At 45.3% G+C, this 26,747-nt stretch overlaps 2 protein-coding genes across 16 annotated transcripts in view; one reads left to right on the top strand and one right to left on the bottom strand.

Annotated features, from left to right (window-relative positions):
• The window catches only part of BAG1 (BAG cochaperone 1), a 57,489-nt gene extending 32,201 nt beyond the window's left edge, over positions 1-25,288 (top strand). For 5 of the 6 annotated variants that reach the window (XR_010945068.1, XR_010945064.1, XR_010945069.1 and 2 more), the window contains 2 exons: positions 21,562-21,753; positions 22,971-25,288. The gene's annotated coding sequence lies outside the window, so the exon portion shown is untranslated. The remainder of the gene's footprint in view (positions 1-21,561; positions 21,754-22,970) is intronic. The other variant, XR_010945066.1, reaches the window with a different exon arrangement.
• Positions 1-26,747, bottom strand: part of LOC137227941 (uncharacterized) — a 78,003-nt gene that overhangs the window by 12,441 nt on the left and 38,815 nt on the right. For 6 of the 10 annotated variants that reach the window (XR_010945070.1, XR_010945077.1, XR_010945075.1 and 3 more), the window contains one exon: positions 5,011-5,093. Coding sequence is in view for 1 of the 10 variants with exons in the window: in XM_067744597.1 (XP_067600698.1) it covers positions 5,011-5,093 (83 nt within the window). In the remaining 9 variants the exon portion in view is untranslated. Of the gene's footprint in view, positions 1-5,010; positions 5,094-14,602; positions 14,759-26,747 lie in introns of those variants that run through there. The other 4 variants (XR_010945071.1, XR_010945078.1, XR_010945079.1 and 1 more) reach the window with 2 other exon arrangements.

Genomic DNA, 26,747 nt, shown 5'->3' with positions numbered 1-26,747 from the left:
ATGATTGTGGCAGGAATGGCTGCTAATGGTTTTAGCTGTTCAAGGGAACAGAAAGCTTGAATTCTGCATCCTCCAAAGTCCAGAGTAAAATCAAGGGCAGCCTGTGGGCTGCCAAGCCCACCTACCATTCCCCGCTGCCCAAGGTCTCTTTCCTCAGACAAACACCTCCTAGATTCACTCACAGTAACAAACTTCCTAATCTGTCCTCCCACCAAAGTGTGAGCCTGACTCTTATATCCAACTGCTATTGGACAACATCCCTGTGGATGTTAATGTATCCAAATAAACCTCATTCATTAATTTGAAATTCACCCATTCATTCAACAAGAGTTTAATGAGCAACTAGGTGCCCAGCTCTATGCTGAGTGTTTGGATACAGCAGGGAATAAGTCAGACACAGTTCCTGCCCTCAAGGAGCTTGTGGTTAAGTGAGTGAGTGGTACTAAATGAGCAGCGGAACTGTATCATCACTGTTGGGATGAGTCCCATGAATGAGACACGCTCAGTGCTTTAGGAGGATCCAAGACTGACCTGTCCATCTGGGAAATCAGAGAAGGCCACAGGGTGAGTGGGCGGGGCAGGCTGTAGCAGGGTGGAGCAGTGTTGCAGGCAGAGGGAACAGAATGTATAAAAGCCCTGAGGCAGGAAGACGCTTGGCACATCCAGGGAACAGAGAAGCCAGTGTAGCCAAGGTGACATCAGTGAATAGAGAGGGGCATGAGACAAGCCTGGAACGGTCATGGGGGCCAAATCACTGGCCCCCACCTTCCAGCTGTGGAATCTGAGAGCCAAGCCTGCAGCCTTCTTTGCTTTTCCACTGAGTGTATAGGTTCTGCTTCCTCAATAGCTCTTGACGCCGTCCCTCTCCACCCAATACCATACCCTGGGCCTGGCCACCCTCATCTCTGACCTAGACTATCTTTGGCTACCTCAATAGTCTCCTAGCTCATATCCCTGCCTCCTCACCTGCCACTCCAAACCACTGCACACAGCGGCCAGGACGAGCTTCCTAACATGCAAATTGGACCAAGTCACCCCTGCCCAAAGTGCTGTAATGCTGCCCCCTGCCAGCAGGACAAAGCCCAGGCTCCTCAGCTTGTTGTTCAAGGCCCTTCAGCCTCTGATTCCAACCTACATTTTCAGCCTCATCTTTGCCCAGCCCCACTCTGGACCTACACTTCTTCAGTTCTACTGAACCCTTTGCATGATTTATTCTCTCTGCCGGCAATGCCGGGTCTCCCATCTCTATCCCCCTCAGCCCCATCTTATAAAAACCAGCTCAAATATCCCTCTCTTTTGAAACCTTTCCTATTGCCCTCCACCAGCCTGGGCAAGGTCACTGCTGTCCTCCTGAATGCCCCCCTCCCACTGCCCCTCCTTCCTCCATCAGTCTTTGCCCTGTGCTCTCGTGGCATTTGCTTGTCCACCTTGCTCATAAAGCTCTCTGGGTGCCCAGTCCTGGGCCTGGCACACAGTAGGTGCCCAGTAAATACTGAGTAACAGTTCCAAGAGGGGGCAGAAGACAGTGGGTCCAAGGACAGAGATGGTCCCAGCTTTGGAAAAGAGGGAGCAGTGGAGTGAAGGCAATTGCTATCCCCACTGGTCCCTCCATGCTCCTGGGAGGTCGTGAGAACCCTAGAGAGCCCGCTGACACATGCCAGACCCCAGGTGGCACAGCCTGGGTCAGAGTGCCTGGTGCGTCTCTGGCAAAGGGGCTGTCTCCCTCCAGCCTGAGCCAACCCCTCCCTCACTACCTTCCTGCTCTAGCTTCTCCGGGATGCAGAGAGGTACAAGGAGAGAGTTCTGGACCTTGAACTCTCTCCTTGTACCTCTCTGCATCCCAGAGATCTGAGTTTGTTCATTCCTTCAACAAATACGTATTATGTGCCTACTATATTTCATGCACTATTCTAGTCACCAGGAATTCAGCTGTGAATAAGGTAGAGAAAGTCCCTGCCTTCCATGTGCTTATATTCTAGTGGAGTGACAGACAACAAAGAAATACAAAATGAGCACATGATATGTTATACAGAAGAGAAATTATGGTGTAAGGGGAGAATGTGACAGAAGGGGAGGAGGCTGCTTTTAGATGATGACATGTGAGCAAGAAGGAAATGTTCCTGCAGAGATCTGGGGAAGGAGCCTGCCAAGCGAAGGAATGGCGAGTGCAAAGGCCCTGGGACAGGAGCGAGCTTGGCATGCTCAGGCAGTAAGCATCAAGGAGTCCATTGTGGCTGGAGTGGAGTGACCAAAGAAGTGAGTGCCAGGAGGGGAGGGCCAGCTCGTACTTAGGTCTCAGCACAGCCACCAACTTGTTGGATGAACTTGGGTGCCTCCCTTCCTCTCTTTGGGCCTGTGCATGTGTTCCCATCTGAGAAATGGGCCCGCTGATATGTACCACCACCAGCCTGACTCTCAGGGCAGCTGTGAGGGCCCTGATGAGGGGAGTATGAGGGGAGATGTGTGCAGCCACTGTGATGCCAAGGAAGTGCCTTGAGTGGGGATTCCTAGGAGCAGAGCCGAGGCCAAGCCCTAAAAGCCCTGGGCACCTACACAAGTGCTGGGATCAACACAGTAAGAAAAGAACTGTGCTCAGGCAAGGAAGCCGGTGATTTCTCCATCTCCTGCTCCAGGTCAGAGTGAAGGCCTGGGACATGCACACTGGCTGAGCTGACACACCCCAGCCTCACCCAGCAGACTTCACCCCGACTACTGAGACTTGGACTGGCACCCAGCTTTTCTAGGAATACAGCCCCTCCTTGATGACGGCAACCCAGGATCCATTAGGTCTGAGTCATGAGCCCTGCTGATGGGTGGTGGGTACAGAGGCCTTGTTTGGCTTAAGGTGAATAAACCGAACTCAGTCAGGTCTTGGGCCTGCCAGAGGGCATGGCCAATACAGCCAGCTTGTCCCTGGACCGTCTTACCTGGCCCCTTAGCCAACATCCTGCTCCACCCTTCCACCAGCCTCAGCCCATCTACCTGTTGTGAGCAGCAGGAATGGGTGTGGGCACCTACTCCAGGGAGGCCTGGTCTGGACACAGCCAGCTCCACAACCTGTCTTATCCTGGCCTCCTCAGCCACCCAACATGTCCCAGGTCTGACCACTTCCCATTCCACCTGGTCCAAAGCTGCAGGACCCCACACGATGGCAGTGGGAGGAAAGGACACCCTTCTACTCCTTTAAGAGGAGATTTCATCTACTAGTCTGGGATCTGACTCCAAGAAGGACTCAGTGATGGGAATGGGCTGAAGTCATCTCTCCATGCGGACACCCAGCCTGCCATTCAATGGACACTAATTGAGCACCTACTGTTGGGTACCTGTCATTGTGCTGGTCCTGGAACCACAGAGATGAGTGAGACTTGGATCTCCATGCTCAAAGGGCTTGCAGTTCACAAGTGGTGGGGAGGTGGAATGGACACATGGACACTTGAGCCATATTTATAAAATGCTGTGGTTGGGGCAGTGATAGAAATAGTGAGAGAGAGATTTCACGGACCCCTCACTCAATCTGTCCAAAAGTCCACTTACCATCTCCTCTCTACCCAGAGATGTCCTACCTCCCAGTTCCTCCATCTGGGTAAAGAGCACCATCATCTAAACCCACGCACCTACGGTCAACTAATCTATGACAAAGGAGGCAAGGATATACAGTGGAGAAAAGACAGTCTCTTCAATACGTGGTGCTGGGAAAACTGGACAACTACATGTAAAAGAATGAAATTAGAACACTCCCTAACACCATACACAAAAATAAACTCAAAATGGGTTAGAGACCTAAATGTAAGACCGGACACTATAAAACTCTTAGAGGAAAACATAGGAAGAACACTGACATAAATCACAGCAAGATCTTTTTTGATCCACCTCCTACAGGAATGGAAATAAAAACAAAAATAAACAAATGGGACCTAAGGAAACTTAAAATCTTTTGCAAAGCAAAGGAAAATACAAACAAGATGAAAAGACAACCCTCAGAATGGGAAAAAATACTTGCAAACGAATCAACAGACAAAGGATTAATCTCCAATATATATAAACAGCTCATGCAGCTCAATATTAAAAAAACAAACAACCCAATCTAAAAATAGGCAGAAGACCTAAATAGACATCTCTCCAAAGAAGACATACAGATGGCCAAGAAGCACATGAAAAGCTGCTCAACATCACTAATTATTAGAGAAATGCAAATCAAAACTACAATGAGGTACTACCTCACACCAGTCAGAATGACAATCATCAAAAAATCTACAAACAACAAATGCTGGAGAGGGTGTGGAGAAAAGAGAACCCTCTTGCACTGTTGGTGGGAAGGTAAATTGATACAGCCACCATGGAGAACAGTATGGAGGTTCCTTAAAAAACTAAAAGTAGAATTACCATATGACCCAGCAATCCCACTACTGGACACATATCCAGAGAAAGCCATAATTCAAAAAGACACATGCATCCCAATGTTCATTGCAGCACTATTTACAATAGCCAGGTCATGGAAGCAAACTAAATGCCCGACAGACGAATGGATAACGAAGATGTGGTACATATATACAATGGAATATTGCTCAGCCATAAAAAGGAACGAAATTGGGTCATTTGTAGAGACGTGAATGAATCTAGAGACTGTCATACAGAGTGAAGTAAGTCAGAAAGAGAAAAACAAATATCGTATATTAACGCATATATGTGGAACCTAAAAAAATGGTACAGATGAACTGGTTTGCAGGGCAGAAATAGAGACACAGATGTAGAGAACAAACGTATGGACACCAAGGGGGAAAAGTGGCACAGGGGGGTGGTGGTGGTGGGATGAATTGGGAGATTGGGATTGACATATATACACTAATATGTATAAAATAGATAACTGATAAGAACCTGCTATATAAAAAAATAAATAAAATAAAATTCAAAAATTAAAAAAAAAAAAAAGGGCACCGTCATCATCCAAGTGGACCTGGGCATCCTGCTGAACTTCTCCCTTCCCTCTGCACTCAGGGAATCAGGTCTTACCAACTTCACCTCCTCCCCATCGCTCAGAAGTCGATTTCACCTCCTCCAACGCATCCTCTATCTGCTTCCTGAGCAATTTCTTTCTGAAATGCAAAAATGAACATGTGATCCCTCTCTTGAAATTATTGAATCATTATCATCAATTCAATTAAAATTATTCAATCTCATTGACTTGAGGATGAAAACCAAACCCTTTGATATAGCATACATGTTCCTCCATGACTGGGCCTTTGCTGGCCTCTTTAACTTCATCTCTGGCCATTTAACCCTTCACTGCAACAGACAAAACCACCCACCAGGGTTTTATGCCTCCAAACCGTTGCTCATGCTGCATCCTCTGCCCAGATGCCCCTCTATCACCTCCTTGGTACTCTCTTCCCAAGCTCTCAGTCCTCCTCAGTTTGGGTCCCTTATCTGTACAGATATACATCCCAGTAGCACCTGTAATGTTCCCTGGCCCTTTCTTGCTTATGTGACTGTCTCCAATATTTCCTAAGAAAGAGGAGTGGAGGACATCTGATTCGCCTCATATCCCCAATGCCCTGCACAGGGCCTGGCATATGTGTTGATTATATGAATACATCTGGGACTGAATGCAACTTCAGGACAGCAAGGAGCCCAACTTCAGATGCTCAGTCAGCTGGGCTTGAGGGCTTCAGAGTGCTCTGAAAACCAGGCTGAACTCCAGTTGGCCCAGTGGGTCCAGCCACTGACCACACTGTGCTATGTCCATACGGGAACAGAAGTGGCACTCTATTCCAAGGGCGACACTTTTTCTAGTTCTTGGCCCACCTGGATGGGCTCCCAAGAACCCAAAATCTCCTCCAAACCCTAGATGTGGTACTTCATTCCAAAAGCCATCCTAAGCCCATCTTTAGGGCTCACAGACAGCAGCTTCAGTACCTGCCCTCTCTCCTGGTACATGGAATCCTGGCTCGATCCCCATCAACTAGAATAAATTTTTAGGCCAGTCTCACCCTCGGAGTGACCTGGGGTCACGAGAGATCTGGTGTTCTGGGACCATGTGTCATCCAAGCAATTCCACTTACAGGCATAGCTCAGAGCTCAAGTCCTCTGAGCTAACATATAACAGAGCTTAGAACAAAGGCTCATGAAGTTCTACTTCTCCCCTTCCAGAGCCTGATGGTCTTTAGAAAGACCACCATAGGTTATTATGGCCAGGTGCAATGTGACACCACTCCAGATCACTATTAATCTGATAGGGTCCATGGGTTGCAAGCAACAGAAACAGACTGCAAAATGGGGATTTTCCAGAAGAGTGTGTGGTGGTCTTGGGTTGGACTAACTCAGGAATATATCATCCTGAGATTTTAGATTTGCCAAACTACATATGCCAAACTACACACCCACAGGTGCCATGACAGTTCATCTTTTCTCTGTGTCCTCACATGGTAAGAAGAAGCAAGGGAGCTCTTATGATCTGATCACCTCCCAAAGGCCCCCTCCAAATACCATCACATTAGAGATTAGGTTTCAACATAATAAATTTTGTCAGGACACATTCAGTCTATAGCATGAGAGAAAGAACAGTTACAAGGGCCTGCCCCAATATATGTTTCGGGCACCCTCAGTGGCCCCATCCAACGGATGGAAAACATCAGTTTTATCTTCTGACCAACAATAGTCTATGTGGGAGGGGCTTTCCTGGTGGCGCAGTGGTTAAGAATCCGCCTGCCAATGCAGGGGACACGGGTTCGAGCCCTGGTCTGGGAATATCCCACATGCCACAGAGCAACAAAGCCCACATGCCACAACTACTGAGCTTGTGCTCTAGAGCCCGCAAGCCACAACTACTGAAGCCTGTGTGCCACAACTACTGAAGCCTGCACACCTAGAGCCTGTGCTCCGCAACAAAAAGAAGCCACCGCAATGAGAAGCCCTCACACCGCAACAAAGAGTAGCCACCACTCGCCACAACTAGAGAAAGCCAGTGCACAGCAACAGAAGACCCAACGCAGCCAATAAATAAATACATACATACATACATAAATACATAAATAAATTTAAAAAATCTATTTAAAAAAATAGTCCATGTGGGAATGTGCAAATCCCATGCTGAATACTTTTGTAGGGCTGGTGGCCCTAGAGAGCTGTTGTCACTCACTATTGTCTGTGTGATAGCCAATAGCCTCCAATTTCTCAATAGCCTCATTTTAGTGAATGTAAAATGATATCTCATTGTGGGGTTTTTTTGTTGTCTTTTTTTGTTTGTTTTGTTTTGTTTTTCCTTTTCTAACATCCCTATTGGAGTATAATTGCTTTACAATCGTGTGTTAGTTTCTGCTTTACAACAAAATGAATCAGTTATATATATACATATGTTCCCATACCTCTTCCCTCTTGCGTCTCCCTCCCTCCCACCCTCCCTATCCCACCCCTTCAGGCAATCACAAAGCACGGAGCTGATCTCCCTGTGCTATGCGGCTGCTTCCCACTAGCTATCTACCTTACGTTTGGTAGTGTATATATGTCCATGCCTCTCTCTCGCTTTGTCACACCTTACCCTTCCCCCTCCCCATATCCTCAAGTCCATTCTCTAGTAGGTCTGTGTCTTTATTCCTGTCTTACCCCTAGGCTCTTCATGACATTTTTTTCCCTCAAATTCCATATATATGTGTTAGCATATGGTATTTGTCTCTCTCTTTCTGACTTATTTCACTCTGTATGACAGACTCTAGGTCTATCCACCTCATTACAAATAGCTCAATTTCGTTTCTTTTTATGGCCGAGTAATATTCCATTGTACATATGTGCCACATCTTCTTTATCCATTCATCTGATGATGGACACTTAGGTTGTTTCCATCTCCGGGCTATTGTAAATAGAGCTGCAATGAACATTTTGGTACATGACTCTTTTTGAATTATGGTTTTCTCAGGGTATATGCCCAGTAGTGGGATTGCTGGGTCATATGGTAGTTCTATTTGTATTTTTTTTAAATAAATTTATTTATTTTATTATTTATTTATTTAGGCTGTGTTGGGTCTTTTGTTGCTGTGCACGGGCTTTCTCTAGTTGTGGGGAGCAGGGGCTACTCTTCGTTGCAGTGCACGGTCTTCTCATTGCGATGGCTTCTCTTGTTGCAGAGCACGGGCTCTAGGCACATGGGCTTCAGTAGCTGTGGCACACTGGCTCTAGAGCACAGGCTCAGTAGTTGTGGCGTATGGGCTTAGCTGCTCCACAGCATGTGGGATCTTCCCAGACCAGGGCTTGAACCCGTGTCCCCTGCATTGGCAGGCAGATTCTTAACCACTGCGCCACCAGGGAAGCCCTATTTGTAGTTTTTTAAGCAACCTCCATACTGTTCTCCACAGTGGCTGTATCAATTTACATTCCCACCAACAGTGCAAGAGGGTTCCCTTTTCTCCACACCCTCTCCAGCATTTATTTTTTCTAGATTTTTTGATGATGGCCATTCTGACTGGTGTGAGATGATATCTCATTGTAGTTTTGATTTGCATTTCTCTAATGATTATTGATGTTGAGCAATCTTTCATGTGTTTGTTGGCAGTCCGTATATCTTCTTTACAGAAATGTCTATTTAGGTCTTCTGCCCATTTTTGGATTGGGTTGTTTGTTTTTTTTGTTATTAAGCTGCAGGAGCTGCTTATAAATATTGGAGATTAATCCTTTGTCAGTTGCTTCATTTGCAAATATTTTCTCCCATTCTGAGGGTTGTCTTTTGGTCTTGTTTATGGTTTCCTTTGCTGTGCAAAAGCTTTGAAGTTTCATTAGGTCCCATTTGTTTATTTTTGTTTTTATTTCCATTTCTCTAGGAGGTGGGTCAAAAAGGATCTTGCTGTGATTTATGTCATAGAGTGTCCTACCTATGTTTTCCTCTAAGAGTTTGATAGTTTCTGGCCTTACATTTAGGTCTTTCATCCATTTTGAGCTTATTTTTGTGTATGGTGTTAGGGAGTGATCTAATTTCATACTTTTACATGTAGCTGTCCAGTTTTCCCAGCACCACTTATTGAAGAGGCTGTCCTTTCTCCACTGTACATTCCTGCCTCCTTTATCAAAGATAAGGTGACCATATGTGCGTGGATTTATCTCTGGGCTTTCTTTCCTGTTCCATTGATCTATCTTTCTGTTTTTGTGCCAGTACCATATTGTCTTGATTACTGTAGCTTTGTAGTATAGTCTGAAGTCCGGGAGCCTGATTCCTCCAGCTCCGTTTTTCGTTCTCAAGATTGCTTTGGCTATTCGGGGTCTTTTGTGTTTCCATACAAATTGTGAAATCTTTTGTTCTAGTTCTGTGAAAACTGCAAGTAGTAGTTTGATAGGGATTGCATTGAATCTGTAGATTGCTTTGGGTAGTAGAGTCATTTTCACAATGTTGATTCTTCCAATCCAAGAACATGGTATACTTTTCCATCTATTTGTATCCATCTATTTGTATCTTTCATCAGTGTCTTATAATTTTCTGCATACAGGTCTTTTGTCTCCTTAGGTAGGCTTATTCCTAGATATTTTATTCTTTTTGTTGCAATGGTAAATGGGAGTGTTTTCTTGATTTCACTTTCAGATTTTTCATCTTTAGTGTATAGGAATGCCAGTGATTTCTGTGCATTAATTTTGTATCCTGCTACTTTACCAAATTCATTGATTAGCTCTAGTAGTTTTCTGGTAGCATCTTTAGGATTCTCTATGGATAGTATCATGTCATCTGCAAACAGTGACAGCTTTACTTCTTCTTTTCCGATTTGGATTCCTTTTATTTCCTTTTCTTCTCTGATTGCTGTGGCTAACACTTCCAAAACTATGTTGAATAAGAGTGGTGAGAGTGGGCAACCTTGTCTTGTGCCTGATCTTAGTGGAAATGCTTTCAGTATTTCACCATTGAGGACGATGTTGGCTGTGGGTTTGTCATATATGGCCTTTATTATGTTGAGGAAAGTTCCCTCTATGCCTACTTTCTGGAGGGTTTTTATCATAAATGGGTGTTGAATTTTGTCGAAAGCTTTCTCTGCATCTATTGAGACGATCATATGGTTTTTCTCCTTCAGTTTCTTATTATGGTGTATCACGTTGATTGATTTGCATATATTGAAGAATCCTTGCATTCCTGGAATAAACCCCACTTGATCATGGTGTATGATCCGTTTAATGTGCTGTTGGATTCTGTTTGCTAGTATTTTGTTGAGGATTTTTGCATCTATGTTCATCAGTGATATTGGCCTGTAGTTTTCTTTCTTTGTGACATCCTTGTCTGGTTTTGGTATCAGGGTGATGGTGGCCTCGTAGAATGAGTTTGGGAGTGTTCCTCCCTCTGCTATATTTTGGAAGAGTTTGAGGATAGGTATTAGCTCTTCTCTAAATATTTGATAGAATTTGCCTGTGAAGCCATCTGGTCCTGGGCTTTTGTTTGTTGGAAGATTTTTAATTACAGCTTCAATTTCAGTGCTTGTGATTGGTCTGTTCATATTTTCTATTTCTTCCTGGATCAGTCTCATAAGGTTGTGCTTTTCTAAGAATTTGTCCATTTCTTCCAGCTTGTCCATTTTATTGGCATAGAGTTGCTTGTAGTAATCTCTCATGATCTTTTGTATTTCTGCAGTTTCAGTTGTTACTTCACCTTTTTCATTTCTAATTTTATTGATTTGAGTCTTCTCCCTTTTTTTCTTGATGAGCCTGGCTAATGGTTTATCAATTTTGTTTATCTTCTCAAAGAACCAGCTTTTAGTTTTATTGATCTTTGCTATCGTTTCCTTCATTTCTTTTTCATTTATTTCTGATCTGATTTTTATGATTTCTTTCCTTCTGCTAACTTTTGGGGGTTTTTGTTCTTCTTCCTCTAATTGCTTTAGGTGCAAGATTAGGTTTTTTATTTGAGATGTTTCCTGTTTCTTAAGGTAGGCTTGTATTGCTATAAACTTCCCTCTTAGAACTGCTTTTGCTGCATCCCATAGGTTTGGGGTCGTCGTGTCTCCATTGTCATTTGTTTCTAGGTATTTTTTAATTTCCTCTTTGATTTCTTCAGTGATCACTTCGTTATTAAGTAGTGTATTGTTTAGCCTCCATGTGTTTGTATTTTTTACAGATCGTTTCCTGTAGTTGATATCTAGTCTCATAGCATTGTGGTCGGAAAAGATACTTGATACAACTTCGATTTTCTTAAATTTACCAAGGCTTGATTTGTGACCCAAGATATGATCTATCCTGGAGAATGTTCCATAAGCACTAGAGAAAAATGTGTATTCTGTTGTTTTTGGATGGAATGTCCTATAAATATCAATTAAGTCCATCTTGTTTAATGTATCATTTAAAGCTTGTGTTTCCTTATTTATTTTCATTTTGGGTGATCTGTCCATTGGTGAAAGTGGGGTGTTAAGTCTCCTACTATGAATGTGTTACTGTCGAGTTCCCCTTTTATGGCTGTTAGTGTTTGCCTTATGTACTGAGGTGCTCCTATGTTGGGGTGCATAAATATTTACAATTGTTATATCTTCTTGAATCGATCCCTTGATCATTATGTAGTGTCCTTCCTTGTCTCTTCTAATAGTCTTTATTTTAAAGTCTATTTTGTCTGATATGAGAATTGCTACTCCAGCTTTCTTTTGGTTTCCATTTGCATGAAATATCTTTTTCCATCCCTTTACTTTCAGTCTGTATGTGTCTCTAGGTCTGAAGTGGGTCTCTTGTAGACAGCAAATATATGGGTCTTGTTTTTGTATCCACTCAGCCAATCTGTGTGTTTTGGTGGGAGCATTTAGTCCATTTACATTTAAGGTAATTATCGATATGTATGTTCTTATTCCCATTTTCTTAATTGTTTTGGGTTCGTTATTGTAGGTCTTTTCCTTCTCTTGTGTTTCTTGCCTAGAGAAGTTCCTTTAGCAGTTGCTGTAGACCTGGTTTGGTGGTGCTGAACTCTCTCAGCTTTTGCTTGTCTGTAAAGGTTTTAATTTCTCCATCAAATCTGAATGAGATCCTTGCTGGGTAGAGTAACCTTGGTTGCAGGCTTTTCTCCTTCATAACTTTAAATATATCCTGCCAGTCCCTACTGGCTTGCAGAGTTTCTGCTGAAAGATCAGCTGTTAACCTTATGGGGATTCCCTTGTGTGTTATTTGTTGTTTTTCCCTTGCTGCTTTTAATATGTTTTCTTTGTATTTAATTTTCAACAGTTTCATTAATATGTGTCTTGGCGTGTTTCTCCTTGGATTTATCCTGTATGGGACTCTGTGTGCTTCCTGGACTTGATTAACTATTTTCTTTCCCATATTAGGGAAGTTTTCAACTATAATCTCTTCAAATATTTTCTCAGTCCCTTTCTTTTTCTCTTCTTCTTCTGGAACCCCTATAATTCAAATGTTGGTGCGTTTAATGTTGTCCCAGAGGTCTCTGAGACTGTCCTCAGTTCTTTTCATTCTTTTTTCTTTATTCTGCTCTGCAGTAGTTATTTCCACTATTTTATCTTCCAGGTCACTTATCCGTTCTTCTGCCTCAGTTATTCTGCTATTGATCCCATCTAGAGTATTTTTCATTTCATTTATTGTGTTGTTTCATTGTTTCATCTTTAGTTCTTCTAGGTCCTTGTTAAATCTTTCTTGCATTTTGTCTATTCTATTTCCAAGATTTTGGATCATCTTTACTATCATTATTCTGAATTCTTTTTCAGGTAGACTGCCTATTTCCTCTTCATTTGTTAGGTCTGTGGGTTTTTATCTTGCTCCTTCATCTGCTGTGTGTTTTTCTGTCTTCTCATTTTGCTTAACTTACTGTGTTTGGGGTCTCCTTTTTGCAGGCTGCAGGTTCATAGTTCCCGTTGTTTTTGGTGTCTGTCCCCAGTGGCTAAGGTTGGTTCAGTGGGTTGTGTAGGCTTCCTGGTGGAGGGGACTGGTGCCTGTGTTCTCGTGGATGGGGATGGATCTTGTCTTTCTGGTGGGCAGGTCCACGTCTGGTGGTGTGTTTTGGGGTGTCTGTGGACTTATTATGATCTTAGGCAGCCTCTGTGCTAATCGGTGGGGTTGTGTTCCTGTCTTGCTAGTTGTTTGGCATAGGATGTTCAGCACTGTAGCTTGCTGGTCGTTGAGTGAAGCTGGGTGATAGTGTTGAGATGGAGATCTCTGGGAGATTTTCGCCGTTTGATATTATGTGGAGCTGGGAGGTCTCTTGTGGACCAGTGTCCTGAAGTTGGCTCTCCCACCTCAGAGGCACAGCACTGACTCCTGGTTGCAGCACCAAGAGCCTTTCATCTACACGGCTCAGAATAAAAGGGGGAAAAAGTAGAAAGAAAGAATTAGTAGAAGTAGAAAGAAAGAAAGGAGGGAGGGAGGGAAGGAGGGAGGAAGGAAGGAAGGAGGGAAGGAAGGAAAAAAAGAAAGAAAGAAGATAAAGTAAAATAAAGTAAGATAAAATATAATAAAGTTATTAAAATAAAAAAATATTAAGAGAAAAAAAAAACGGACGGATAGAGTCCTAGGACAAATGGTGGAAGCAAAGCTATACAGACAAAATCTCACACAGAAGTATACACATACACACTCACAAAAAAAGGAAAAGGGGAAAAAAAATAATAAATCTTGCTCTCAAAGTCCACCTCCTTAATTCCGGATGATTGGTTGTCTATTCATGTATTCCACAGGTGCAGGGTACATCAAATTGACTATGGAGCTTTAATCCGCTGCTCCTGAGGCTGCTGGGAGAGATTTCCCTTTCTCTTCTTTGTTCTCACAGCTCCCAGGGGATCAGCTTTGGATTTGGCCCCGCCTCTGCGTGTAGGTCGCCGGAGGCGTCTGTTCTTCGCTGAGACACGACGAGGTTAAAGAAGCCTCTGATTCGGGGTCTCTGGCTCACTCAGGCCGTGGGGGGGCGGGAGAGGGAGGGGCACGGAGTGCGGGGCGGGTCTGCGTCGGCAGAGGCCGGCGTGACGTTGTACCAGCCTGAGGCGTGCCGTGCGTTCTCCCGGGGGAGTTGTCCCTGGTTCCCGGGACCCTGGCAGTGGCGGGCTGCACAGGCTCCCCGGAAGCGGGGTGTGGATAGTGACCTGTGCTCGCACACAGGCTTCTTGGTGGCGGCAGCAGCAGCCTTAGCGTCTCATGCCTGTCTCTGGGGTCCGCGCTTTTAGCCGCGGCTCGCGCCCGTCTCTAGAGCTCCTTTAAGCAGCGTTCTTAATCCCCTCTCCTCGCGCACCAGGAAACAAAGAGGGAAGAAAAAGTCTCTTGCCTCTTAAGCAGGTCCAGACTTTTCCCCGGACTCCCTCCTGGCCAGCCGTGGCGCACTAACCCCCTGCAGGCTGTGTTCACGCCGCTAACCCCAGTCCTCTCCCTGCCTCCTACCGAAGCCGGAGCCTCAGCTCCCAGCCCCGCCCGCCCCGCCTCTCGGGCTAGTGAGTGCCGATCGGCACCGATCCTCTGTGTGTGAATCTCTCCGCTTTGTCCCCCGCACCCCTGTTACTGTGCTCTCCTCCGCGGCTCCGAAGCTTTCCCCCTTCGCCACCCGCAGTCTCCGCCCGCGAAGGGGCTTCCTAGTGTATGGAAACCTTTCCTCCTTCACAGCTCCCTCCCATTGGTGCAAGTCCCGTCCCTATCCTTTTGTCTCTGTTTATTCTTTTTTCTTTTGCCCTACCCAGGTACGTGGGGGGTTTCTTGCCTTTTGGGAGGTCTGAGGTCTTCTGCCAGCGTTCAGTAGGTGTTCTGTAGGAGTTGTTCCACGTGTAGTTGTATTTCTGGTGTATCTGTGGGGAGGAAGGTGATCGCGTCTTACTCTTCCGCCATCTTCCCGGAAGCTCTCATTGTGGTTTTAATTTGCACTTCCCTAAAGACTAATGATGTTGGACGCTTTCTCATGTGCTTTTCGGCTATTTGCACATCTTCAAGGGTGTGTTCAAGCCTTTTACCCATTTAAATAAATTGGGTTGTACTTTTTTTTTTTAAACAACAGGAATTTATTTTTTAATAAATTTATTTATTTATTTTTGGCTGTTTTGGGTCTTTGTTGCTGTGCGTGGGCTTTTCTCTAGTTGTGGCGAGCAGGGACTACTCTTTGTTGCAGTACGTGGGCTTCTCATTGCGGTGGCTTCTCTTGTTGCAGGAATACGGGCTCTAGGTGTGTGGGCTTCAGTAGTTGTGGCACGCAGGCTCAGTTGTTGTGGCTCACAGGCTCTAGGGCGCAGGCTCAGTAGTTGTGGCACACAGGCTTAGCTGCTCCGCAGCATGTGGGATCCTCCAGGACCAGAGCTCGAACCCATGTGCCCTGCATTGGCAGGCGGATTCTTAACCACTGTGCCACCAGGGAAGCCCCAGGAATTTATTTTCTTACAGTTTTGAGACCAGGCTATAATCTTACAATGGGATAGTACTCAGCAATTAAAAAGAATAAACTAGTGTAGTTCATCTTTGTAAACAGTTGCTGGTGAATATGCAGAATGATACAACTGCTTTGGAGCATTATTTTGGGTGTTTCTTAAAAAATTACACATACATCTTCCTTATGACCCAGCAATTCCACCCAAGATAAATAAAAACATATGTCCACACAATGACATATGCATGAATATTCATAGCAGCTTTATTTGTAGTAGCCCCAAAGTGGAAACAACCCAAATGTCCCTCATCTGGTGAATAGAAAAACTGTGAAACATCCATACAGTAGAATACTACTCAGCAATAAAAATGAATTAACTCTGGGGCTTCCCTGGTGGCGCAGTGGTTGAGAGTCCGCCTGCTGATGCAGGGGACGCGGGTTTGTGCCCCGGTCCGGGGGAATCCCACGTGCCACGGAGCAGCTGGGCCCGTGGGCCATGGCCACTGGGCCTATGTGTCCAGGGCCTGTGCTCCGCAACGGGAGAGGCCGCAGCGCTGGGAGGCCCGCATACCGCAAAAAAAAAAAAAAAGAATTAACTCTTTATATGTGCTATAACATGAATGAATCAAAAACATGATACTTCCCAAATGAAGGCAAACATAAAAGAGTACACACTGTATAATTCCATGTATATGAAGTTCTACAACAGGCAAAGCTTATTTATAGGAACAGACAGAAATGGATCAGTGTTACTTTTAGGGAAGGGTGTGGGGAGGATTTCCTGGGAAGGGCAGAAGGGAATTTTCTGGGGTGATGGCGATGTTCTATATATTGTTTAGAGTGATCACACTGAAGTATACAATTGTCAAAATTCATCAATTTAAACATTTAAGATCTGTACATTTCATAGTATATAAATTATATCTCTTTAAAAAAACTGAATTAAGCTTCAATTTATTTATTTATTTATTCGGCTGTGTTGGGTTTTCATTGCGGCGCAAGGGCTTTTCTCTCTAGTTGCGTCGAGCGGAGGCTGCTCTTCATTGAGGTGTGTGGCCTTCTCATTGCGGTGGCTTCTCTTGCTTCTGAGCACGGACTCTAGGCATGTGGGCTTCAGTAGTTGTGGTGCACAGGCTCAGTAGTTGTGACGCACAGGATTAGTTGCTCTGTGGCATGTGGGATCTTCCTGGACCAGGGCTTGAACCCATGTCCCCTGCCTTGGCAGGCAGATGCTTAACCACTCACTGTGCCACGAGGGAAGTCCCTATGCCTCAATTTTAGATTGCTATCACCAGGTGGCAGTGGAAACTAATTTCTAAGAGTCCAACTGTAAAGTGTGTGCAATGCCTAAGATTTGTAAATCATTCTATTAGTGAGTGTTCTTGAAAGCATGAGGCACAGTTCTGTAAGCATGAATTTTAAATTTCAATCAGTAGTATTGTGCTGGAGGTCTCTTTGTGTTTCTTACCCTCCCCCTGCCCCATTCAGCACCGTGTTTTAAAGATCTAACTACTCTGTTGTGTGTCTATCTAGCTCATTGCTCCTTACTGTGACAGAACATTCCAGTGATGGATGCCTCATTGTGTCCAGCCCTCCAATCACCACAAATAACTTTGTGATAAAATATCCTCTTACATGTTCTTTATGCACCTGCGTAAGAATTTCTCTAATGATATAACCAGGAGTGGGGTCCTTCCCAGCTCCACTCATAATACTTATTTATTTGTACATTTTTATCCCCTCTACTTCATAAATTCCCCCAAAACTCTTTGTGCTAAAACAGCTGAATCCAGGCAACATCCCAAACTTTTAAATTAAAGGAAATGTATGCTGTGAGTCGTTTTATTTGTATGTTTCTCTGTAAAATGTGTAGTGCTCTTTGTGATGTCGTTTAAATTTACAAAATAGTATTGTTGACTAAGATTTTTTCTTTCTTTTTTTTTTTTTTTTGCGGTACGCGGGCCTCTCACCGCTGCGGCCTCTCCGGTTGCGGAGCACAGGCTCCGGACGCACAGGCTCAGCGGCCATGGCTCACGGGCCCATCCGCTCTGCGGCACGTGGGATCCTCCCGGACCGGGGCACGAACCCGTGTCCCCTGCATCGGCAGGTGGACTCTCAACCACTGCACCACCAGGGAAGCCCAGATTTTTTTTAATATAATTTATTTTTTCATTTATTTTATTTCTGGTTGTGTTGGGTCTTCGTTGCTGCATGCGGGCTTTCTCTAGTTGGGGCGACCGCGGGCTATTCTTCGTTGCAGTGCACGGGCTTCTCATTGTGGTGGCTTCTCTTGTTGTGGCGCATGGGGTCAGTAGTTGTGGCTTGCGGGCTCTAGAGCACAGGCTCAGTAGTTGTGGCACACGGGCTTAGTTGCTCTGCGATCTTCTCGCACCAAGGATCGTGCCCGTGTCCCCTGCATTGGCAGGCAGATTCTTAACCACTGAGCCACCAGGGAAGTCCCTGTTGACTAAGATTTGAACCTCCAAATTGATAATCGTGGATTATCTTCTACTGAATAAATTTCTCCTGATTCTTTGTGGTAAAACAGCTGAATTTAAGCAACATTCTAAATTTTAAATTACAGGTGATGTTTTAGAACAAGAAGTTTTCTCAACAGTGGCACTATTGACATTTTGGGCCTGATAATTCTTTGCTGTAGAGGGCTGTTCTGTGCATTATAGGATGTCCCTGGCTACTACCCACTAGATGCCAGTAGCATTCCTCCTCCCTGGTTGTGACAACCAAAAATGTCTCCAGACATTGTCAAATGTCCAATGAGGGGGGCAAATCACCTCCAGTTGGGAACGACTGTTTTATGGTAAACAAACTCTGGGATTCACTTGGAACCCTTTTGCTAGACTCTCCCCCCCCCACTTTTGATTTTTAATAAATTTATTTATTTATTTTTGGCTGCATTGGGTCTTTGTTGCTGCGCGTTGGCTTTTCTCTAGTTGCAGCGAGAGGGGGCTACTCTTCATTGTGGTAGGTGGGCTTCTCATTGTGGTGGCTTCTCTTGTTGTGGACCATGGGCTCTAGGCGTGCGGGCTCAGTAGTTGTGGCGCACGGGCTTAGCTGCTCCGCGGCATGTGGGATCTTCCCGGACCAGGGCTCGAACCGTGTCCCCTGCATTGGCAGGCAGATTCTTAACCACTGCGCCACCAGGGAAGCCCCCCCCGCACCTTTCTTTCTGTCAGTTTATTTCTACCCTAATCTCAACTACAGATTTGTATTACATGGTCATTTAAAAAATGTCCGTTCCTGCTTTCTAGCTGGAATAACGTTCTTTCTGGAGATACTTACCAGAGCCCTTAGCCTCTTAGTGGACTGAGCACCAAATAGTCTTTGCTAGGTTTCCTGGCTTCCCTGTCTCAGACACTAAAGTGCATCAGAGGAGGAAGAGGGAGTCAGAATTCTCCTTGTGTCTGCTCCCGGAGGAATCCAGAAGAGCAGGTAGAACCCCACAGTGGCTGATAAGATCTTAAGAGTCTGTTGACCCAGTCTGCAAGGGGAACAGAAAAAGGGGGTCTCTCTTTTTAGTTCTCACATCCTCTCCCCTCCTCTCTCTAGATCTCTCTCTTTATTTATTTATTTATTGGTTTGCACTGGGTCTTAGTTGTGGCAGGTGGGCTCCTTAGTTGCGGCTTGCCAGCTCCTTAGTTGCGGCATGCATGTGGAATCGAGTTCCCTGACCAGGGATCGAATCTGGGCCCCCTGCATTGGGAGCTCAGAGTCTCAACCACTGCGCCAGCAGGGAATTCTCTCTCTAGATCTCTTTTGTAACAATTTTTATCTACAGTCCTTGGATAAGCACCCAGAGTGATGACTGTCCCCTATATTCCTCAGCACACTAGCACTGTAACTTTCTCAGGAAATTTCTCTGTGTGGGAATTTCCTGGCGGTCCAGTGATTAAGACTCAGCACTTTCACTGCTGAGGGCCCGGTTTAATACCAGATCAGGGAACTAAGATCCTGCAAGCCAAGCAGCATGGTCAAAAAAAAAAAAAAAAAGAAACGTTCTCTGTGGTCAAATAAGTGAGGGCAACACTGCCTACTGAATCCCTGTCTCGGACACTGGCAATGCCCATTAGATCATTAAAGACATTGAGATGTCTTTAATGTGTGAAGGCGTTACCACCCCTAGTCCTAGGAGCAACAGCAAAAGCTGCAGCTGTGCAAGCGAGACCGTTGCACAGGAATTTAGGAGGAGGGATGCAGCTCCTCAGATGTCTTTTTTTTTTTTTTGGCCGTGCTGCACGGCATGCAGGATCTTCCCTGACTAGGGATTGAACCCAGGCCATGGCAGTGAAAGTGCAGAGTCCTAACCACTGGACTGCCAGGGAACTCCCTCAGATGTCTATTTTTAACCTAGCATTTCCCAGATTGACTACAGAACTTTCCCATTCCTCCTCCATTGTTTAACAAATATTTATCGGTATTAACACCCCCAGAGCTGGTGTCCCAAGGAACACAGTTTGGGAAATGTTGTCTTAGCTATTAACAACCTACATCTTTTGTAAATTGCCTTCAAAAGCCATTAATATGTTCATTCTTTTATTCAAAACACTGTTGGGCATCCACCATCCTAGTATGAGGACTACAAAGATTACTCGTCCCAGCAGCACCCCCGGCAGACAGATGAATCAGATTGTGTCAGTAGATATGTGAAGGTCTGAGCCAGATATTGGGGAAACAGTGGAACCCAGTGACTAATTCTGACACTGGAGTTCTGATAACCTTCACAGATCAGGCAATACCTTGCTAAGCCTAGAATACAAGATCGAGTCCCTTAATCCTTACAGTGTCAGGGGCTTGTTAGAAAGGCAGAATCTCAGGTTCCACGTTGGAACTACCAAGTCAGAACCTGTGCTTTAACAAGATCTCCAACGGACCTTTTTGTACATTACTGTTTGAGAAGCACTGCCTTAAAATGAGCACACTGTCTGACAAGAAAGTAAACAGAAACAAAATGCAGTTCTGTGTGATGTCTTGGCCAAAGGCTGACCTAGCAGCCTCCAGGCCAGGCCAGTCAGACAGGATAGGAAGGGAAGTTGGGCAGAGGCAACGAGTGTCTTCTTTCCTCTCCTCACCCTCACCCAGCAATGACTGATTCAGCAGGTAAGGCTACAGGCATGTCATCCGGTAGCAGGGACAGGTAATGAGGCCATACCTGTGGTCCTTCCTGCCTAGATGTCTGCCATGACTGGGTAGGCATAATGGGTTTGACTGGAAGGAAGGGAAAGAGTAGGGTTTGGAGGGGAAGCGGGTATTTCCCATTACCCTCCCAGAGATACCATCTCTGCTCTGGACCAGGCAAATGGCCAGCCACAGAGCCCAGGGTTCAGGGCTCAGGGCTCAGGAACTTTTAGCTTCTTCCTCTTGATCCTCAACATTTGTTGAGGGAAGAGGTACAGGGAGGGTTCATGGCACCCCAACCCACTGGGAAGGAAAGAAGTTCAGGGCGAGCGCACCTCGACGCTGAGCAGGTGGCCCAGTTTTGCAATCTCTTTCCCTCCACAGGTCATGCGCTTGTCTGGGTGTAGCCCTGGGCACTGGTGGGGCGAGCTCTGTGGGCTACAGTGAGACTGAGGGCAGGCTGGGCCTTTGCTAGGGGTCCTGGTGAGGACCCGGGAGAAGGCTTTTCCCACAGACTAGGCTGTGATGGGTGGAGGGCGACTAGCCCAGGGTGGGGGTAACTAAGGGGAAGGAAACCGAAAACCACAACATAAATAACCACAATGAAGGGGAGCAGAATATGCCACCCCCAAATAAATGCTTTGATAAATTGATTGTTTTGAGATGTAAGCACTTGAAAAATAGCAAATGTAGGGAGAGGCTTTCTCTGAACTCTCCTTATCTGCCTAAGGATAGATCTTCCAGAAGAACTCATTTGTCATAGAGTCCCTCCCCGGTGGTATCATCAACTAGGGAAGAGAGGAGACTAGAAGTTGATAGCACACCCAGAAGATAAACTTTGTCATGAACTACCATACCATCAATCTAAGGGCCCATTCATCTGTCCTTAAAATCATTTCCTCTCACCTGGGAGTCCTACATTCCCTGCCCGAACCCCCACCCCTTCCCTATTAAGATGGTATTTAATCCTGAATTCTAAGCCACCTCGGGGCATTCATTATTCACTTCCCCCTGGGTATCTCCAATGAGGTATACAGGTTAATCAACTTCTGTTTGTTTTTCTCTTGTTAATCTGTCTTTTATTACAGGGGTCTCAGCTAAGAACTCAGAAGGGTAGAGAAAACATTATTTTTTCTCCCCTACAACAGCAAAACAAAACAAAACAGCAAAGTACCAACACCAGCACTGCCCCTGCCCTTAGGAGGTCTTACGTGTGATGCATCTCCCAGCAGGGGGTGCCTCTCTGCACCCTCCAGGGGCCAGAAGAGATGAGGTGAGCACCCAGTGCCTGAATACACCAGGATGAAGACTTCTAGCTATTCTACCTAGATACTCCAAAGGTAAGTCAGGCAGCAGTAGACAGAGATGGGATAGGGAGGTGGCATTTGAAGCAGAGGGAAGGGCCCACAGAAAGGCCCACAGGCAAGACCACACTCACCTGGGTGGGAAGAGGGATCAACTTACATATCTCCATCCAGTTCTGATGAAGCTGGCCCTATTGTGTTTTCTACTCTCCAAGGACACCATTCATACCCTGTGCCTGTCACTGTTGGTAGAGTCCCTGTTTGTTCCCCAAGGACAGGACTACTTGTGACTCACTTTGTTTCCCAGCAGCCCACTACAGGGCCCAACCTAACCCTGACTGTAAGACTAAGAGCTCCCCATAACTCCACGGTAGGTGCTCAGGACACCTGGATCCGTTGTAGCAACCCTGCTCCTGCAGGCAACCTCCTCAGAAGGGTACCTGTCTCACCACCTCCTACTCTTTTCTGAAGAAAGGGTTAACTTAGAGAGTTGTTTGCTGAGGTTCCTGATAGGAACCAGGCCAAGGCATATCTGGGGGCGGATTCCTTGGCTGGGACTTGCCAGGGTCAGTCTGGTTTGTTCCTGATAACGTGAGCAGAGGATGATATATGTGTGCTCTAAAAAAACCAAATAAAATTCTGGCTGCAAAAGTAATTCATGCTCATTGTAGAAAAATTGGAAAATAAAGAAAAATATAAATGAAAAAATAGATACCACCTTTAATCCCACCACCTAAAGGCAACCTCTTTATACATTTTGGTGAATTCCTTCCAAGTTTTTTTTTCCCCCTTTGCATATCTGTGTACATATTTAACATAGCTGAGATCATACTGACTATGAGTTTCATGCCTTCCTTTTTCACTTGGCAGTACATTATAAGCTCTTACTCATTTGCTGTAATCATCATTAATATTCCATCCTACCCGTATATAATTTAGTTAGGTATGTCCCTGTAGTGGTTACAGATTTATATCACACTTCGACTGGGAATGTGCAGAAAAACTGTGATTTCTATATTCTTCGTCTCTAGCTGATCTAGTCTCCTGCACAACTTCCTACCTCCTTAATAGGGAAAATTAACAGTGGGTCTAACTAAAGAATAATCTGAAGAAATAATTTGAATAGCCTGCCTTTAAGGGTTTTATCTTTCTATGTGATCCCATTTTGCATGTCAGAAACCTTAGTCTTCCTCTTTGCATCTTTTCTGTAACAAATTCTAACCCCTGTTCCTCCTGCCTTCTCATGGATACAGAATCGGCCAGGGTCTCAGCAGAAAACAGATGGCTTACTCAACGCAGTCACTGAAGAGTTTCATAATGGGACTACCTATAAAGATGCCAGCAAGCCTAGGGTAACATGTAAGAAATGGCGAAGCACTCAGGACCAGAAATGTGTGAGGGTGTTACCACCCCTAGTCCTAGGAGCAACAGCAAAAGCTGCAGCTGTGCGAGCGAGACCGTCGCACAGGGATTTAGGAGGAGGGATGCAGCCATGGCCTCCCCCGTGGTCTGGCTGAGAGGGAACTAGGGGAGTAATGACTCTGACATCTCTCTCCACCTGCCCTCTATCTCTTTTCAGGGCCTCCCATTGGCCCAACTGAATGGGAAGGCAGGGGAACAAGTACTCTGCAGAGGTCAACCTCCCAGTATACAGAGAGAGTGGAAAACGGTGGACAAAGGTTTTGAAGGGGCAAGTGAAGAATAACTAGCCCATGTGATTTGTGCTGAGGAGGAAAAAACCAAAAGAAACAGGCACATTAATACTTTTCAAATCCTATCTATTATTGGACTTCCAAGTTGCTTCTTATTTTCACTTTTATAAATAATGTTTTTTCAAATGGGGACATCTCTCAAACTCTAAATTTTCTACTGAAGTTAATATATAATGAGAAGAGGTGCAGGGTCTCCCAGAGTCCAACTGTATTAGTTAAGTCTCTCTCTCTCTTTTTTTTTGCCGTGCCGCTCAGCTTGTGGGATCTGAGTTCCCCCGACTAGGGGTTGATCCTGGGCCCTGGGCAGTGAGAGCACAGAGTCCTAACCACTGGACTGCCAGGGATTCCCAAGTTAAGTCTCTTTTGTTTATAAGTTACAAAAACACACCAGAGCTAGATTAAACTGAAAAAAAAAAAGAGGGGGACATTAATTATCAGGATTATTAGGGTACTAGAGAGTCTCCCAAGGCCCAGTGGACTTCAGGAGTGTAGGAACAGCAGCTGCAAGGAGCAGCTGCTCCCCCTAGGGCTGAGGCAGCCCACACCGTCATCCCACCCTCATGGCTAAGACCCAGACCTTGTAGGGGAGGGTGTAGCTGTGGTTCACAGGATGGTAGAGAAGTCACTATGGTGCTGCACTGGCAGAACAGAATATGCTGGAAATCCACCCTCTAGAGTGCTTGGGATGTATTTACTGGGGTCCCTCTTCTATAAAACCACCTGTAGCAGTAGTGCGAGGGGAAGCTGGGGCGTTTGGATGATGGTGGCCACTGTGCACTGTAGGAGTTGGATGCCAAAGAAGCCATCTGTCCTGCAGGAAGCTGATGCAGGACAAGTCACTTGCATCGCAGAAGCTGGATACTGGAAAAGCTGTCCAGGCTGTAGAAGCCAGGTGCTGCCTGCCACAGGGGCGGGCTGAGCAGAGCACACCGGAATCCGGAAGGAAAATCCCTCCTACAATGTCTCTCCAGTGCCCTCTACTGACAAAGCTTAACATCTGTCAGCTCGCAAAGGAAAAATTTTGAGATGATCCACTACATTTCTGCAGAGCAGACAATGAAGATTGAATTTGGAGCTGAGAGGCAATAGATTGAGAACTAGCACAATCCCAACTCCATATGCCCATAGGAGGGACGATGACTGATCCAGCTGGTGCCACCCCTGGATTGGTCAGTCACCTTTGCTGAGAATGGAACTGCATTCATAAAAAGAGAAGCAGTGAGCATGGACAGGCAGGTGCAAGAAAGCCAGCTGGTCACCAAGCAGCCTTCGGGCTCTCCAGGGGAGAGAAACAAGCACCTTAGTCATTAGAGAAATTGTCTGTCCTATAGATCAAGGACATTTCATCAAGCTTCACCATGGTTTGAAAAAATACTCCTCAAGACTACCCGTTTTCTTTTATTCAAACATGCAGCTCACCAAGAAACCTTCTGATGTTTCCTCCCATCTACACAAAACCAGATGAGGGACAGATTTTGGGCAGTGGCTACGTATTCTGCTGTTTGAAAAGGGATATCATCCACCATAAGCTAATAAATCAGCCTTTGATGTTATCAGCCATGGGTGTTATTAGTGAAAGTCTGTCACCAAGAATTTGTTCTTATGTGGTGCAGTAAGAAGTAAGGTTCTGACCCTGAGGAGCTGAGAACCAGGTTTTGGACTCGAGGGACTCAGTCAGGGTGTTCTCCTGAAGGATCTTCAGCCTACATCCTACACAACATCACTGCTAGCACATTCCCCAAGGAAGAACCCTGAAGAACCCATGGATATATCGAATTCTATATATGTCCAACCAACAATCAACCTTCCTTCCTCCCTTCCTTCCTTCCTTCATAAATAAACAGCATATTTACTACTGAGCCAGCACTGTTTTTTTTTAATTAATTAATATTTTATTTTTGGCTGCATTGGGTCTTTGTTGCTGCGTGTGGGCTTTCTCTGGTTGTGGCGAGCGGGGGCTACTCTTCTTTGTGGTGTGCGGGCTTCTCATTGTGGTGGCTTCTCTTGTTGTGGAGCACAGGCTCTAGGCACACGGGCTTCAGTAGTTGTGGCGTGCGGGCTCAGTAGTTGTGGCTCATGGGCTGTAGAGCACAGGCTCAGTAGCTGCGGTGCACAGGCTTAGTTGCTCTGTGGCATGTGGGATCTTCCTGGACCAGGGCTCGAATCCACGTCCCCTGCATTGGCAGGCGGATTCTTAACCACTGTGCTACCAGGGAAGTCCAACAACCATTCTTTAGTTGCTGGACTTTTGGGCTGTTTCCAGTCTTTCACTAATTTATGTAACACAGAGATGAATGTCTTTGTGTTTAGTGTTCTTTTTGCTGTTGTTTTGTATTTCAAGTGATTCCTTTAGGATAGATAATCAGATTTGGAAATAAATTGGTGTCAAATCGTATCCTCCACTTTTTGCGGGGGGAAGAGCATGAATATTTTATAGACATTTGAGACCTACTTACTGCCCAATGACTTCAGAAATGTACCAATTACAGTCCCACTAGAGGCCATTTCAGGACATCCTGACTTGGAGTATTACAGTTTGAAATGTGTGCATGCGTGTGTGTGCATACCTATGAAATCTTGCTTTCTTTACACTTCTTTAGTTAATATTGGGGTTGGACGTTCATCCCACACTTGTTATCTCTTGTCCTCTTTTGAGAGTATTCTGTTCAAGTCCTTCACAGTTGAGAAGTATTTTATTTCAATCTCTGGGGAATTTCATGTCCCAGATTCTCTGTTCTGCCCTCTTTTGGTTGGAGAGGGGCTCTTTTCCCACCTGTAAATCCTTTGGAAATTCCCTTCTGAAGTCAAGTTCCTTTGGCATAGGAGGACAGGCTTGGGTGGCTAAGAGCTTCCATGGGGCTGGAAACAAGTGTATGGAAGTCTGAAGCCTGCAGAGCCAGTTGAACTTCATCCCTGGTTGGAGAGTTTTCAAACGGAAGGAGCTCGTCTCTACATAATTTTCTTTTCACTTCCCATTTTTAAACATCCCAGAGGGACCCTGGGTGATTTCCTTCTCCTTATTTAACTCAAATTGAATCTCTGAATAAATTATGTCCCTCTTAGGAGCCTCAGACACATATTTAGAGGAAATGTGTCATTTAAAGTGCTTTTTTTTTGAAGTCATGTGAGAAATTATCAGAGTAAGAATCTCCTCACCACCCTCTGTGCTCTGTGCCTTCTTTAGCTCAGAGCCAGGAGAAAAACTTTCTCCTCTTCCTCCTCCCCCAGTCCTTTTCCCTTCTGAGTCTGACACAGAAGAGACTTGCACACAGGTGGTAAGTGGCAAGCATAGGGCAGTTGCATGTGTTGAAATAAGTG

The sequence above is a fragment of the Pseudorca crassidens genome, chromosome 7, assembly GCF_039906515.1.
Source record: "Pseudorca crassidens isolate mPseCra1 chromosome 7, mPseCra1.hap1, whole genome shotgun sequence".
In the NCBI taxonomy this organism is placed as follows: Eukaryota; Metazoa; Chordata; class Mammalia; order Artiodactyla; family Delphinidae; genus Pseudorca; species Pseudorca crassidens.
This window is presented reverse-complemented; position numbering and strand designations above follow the sequence as displayed.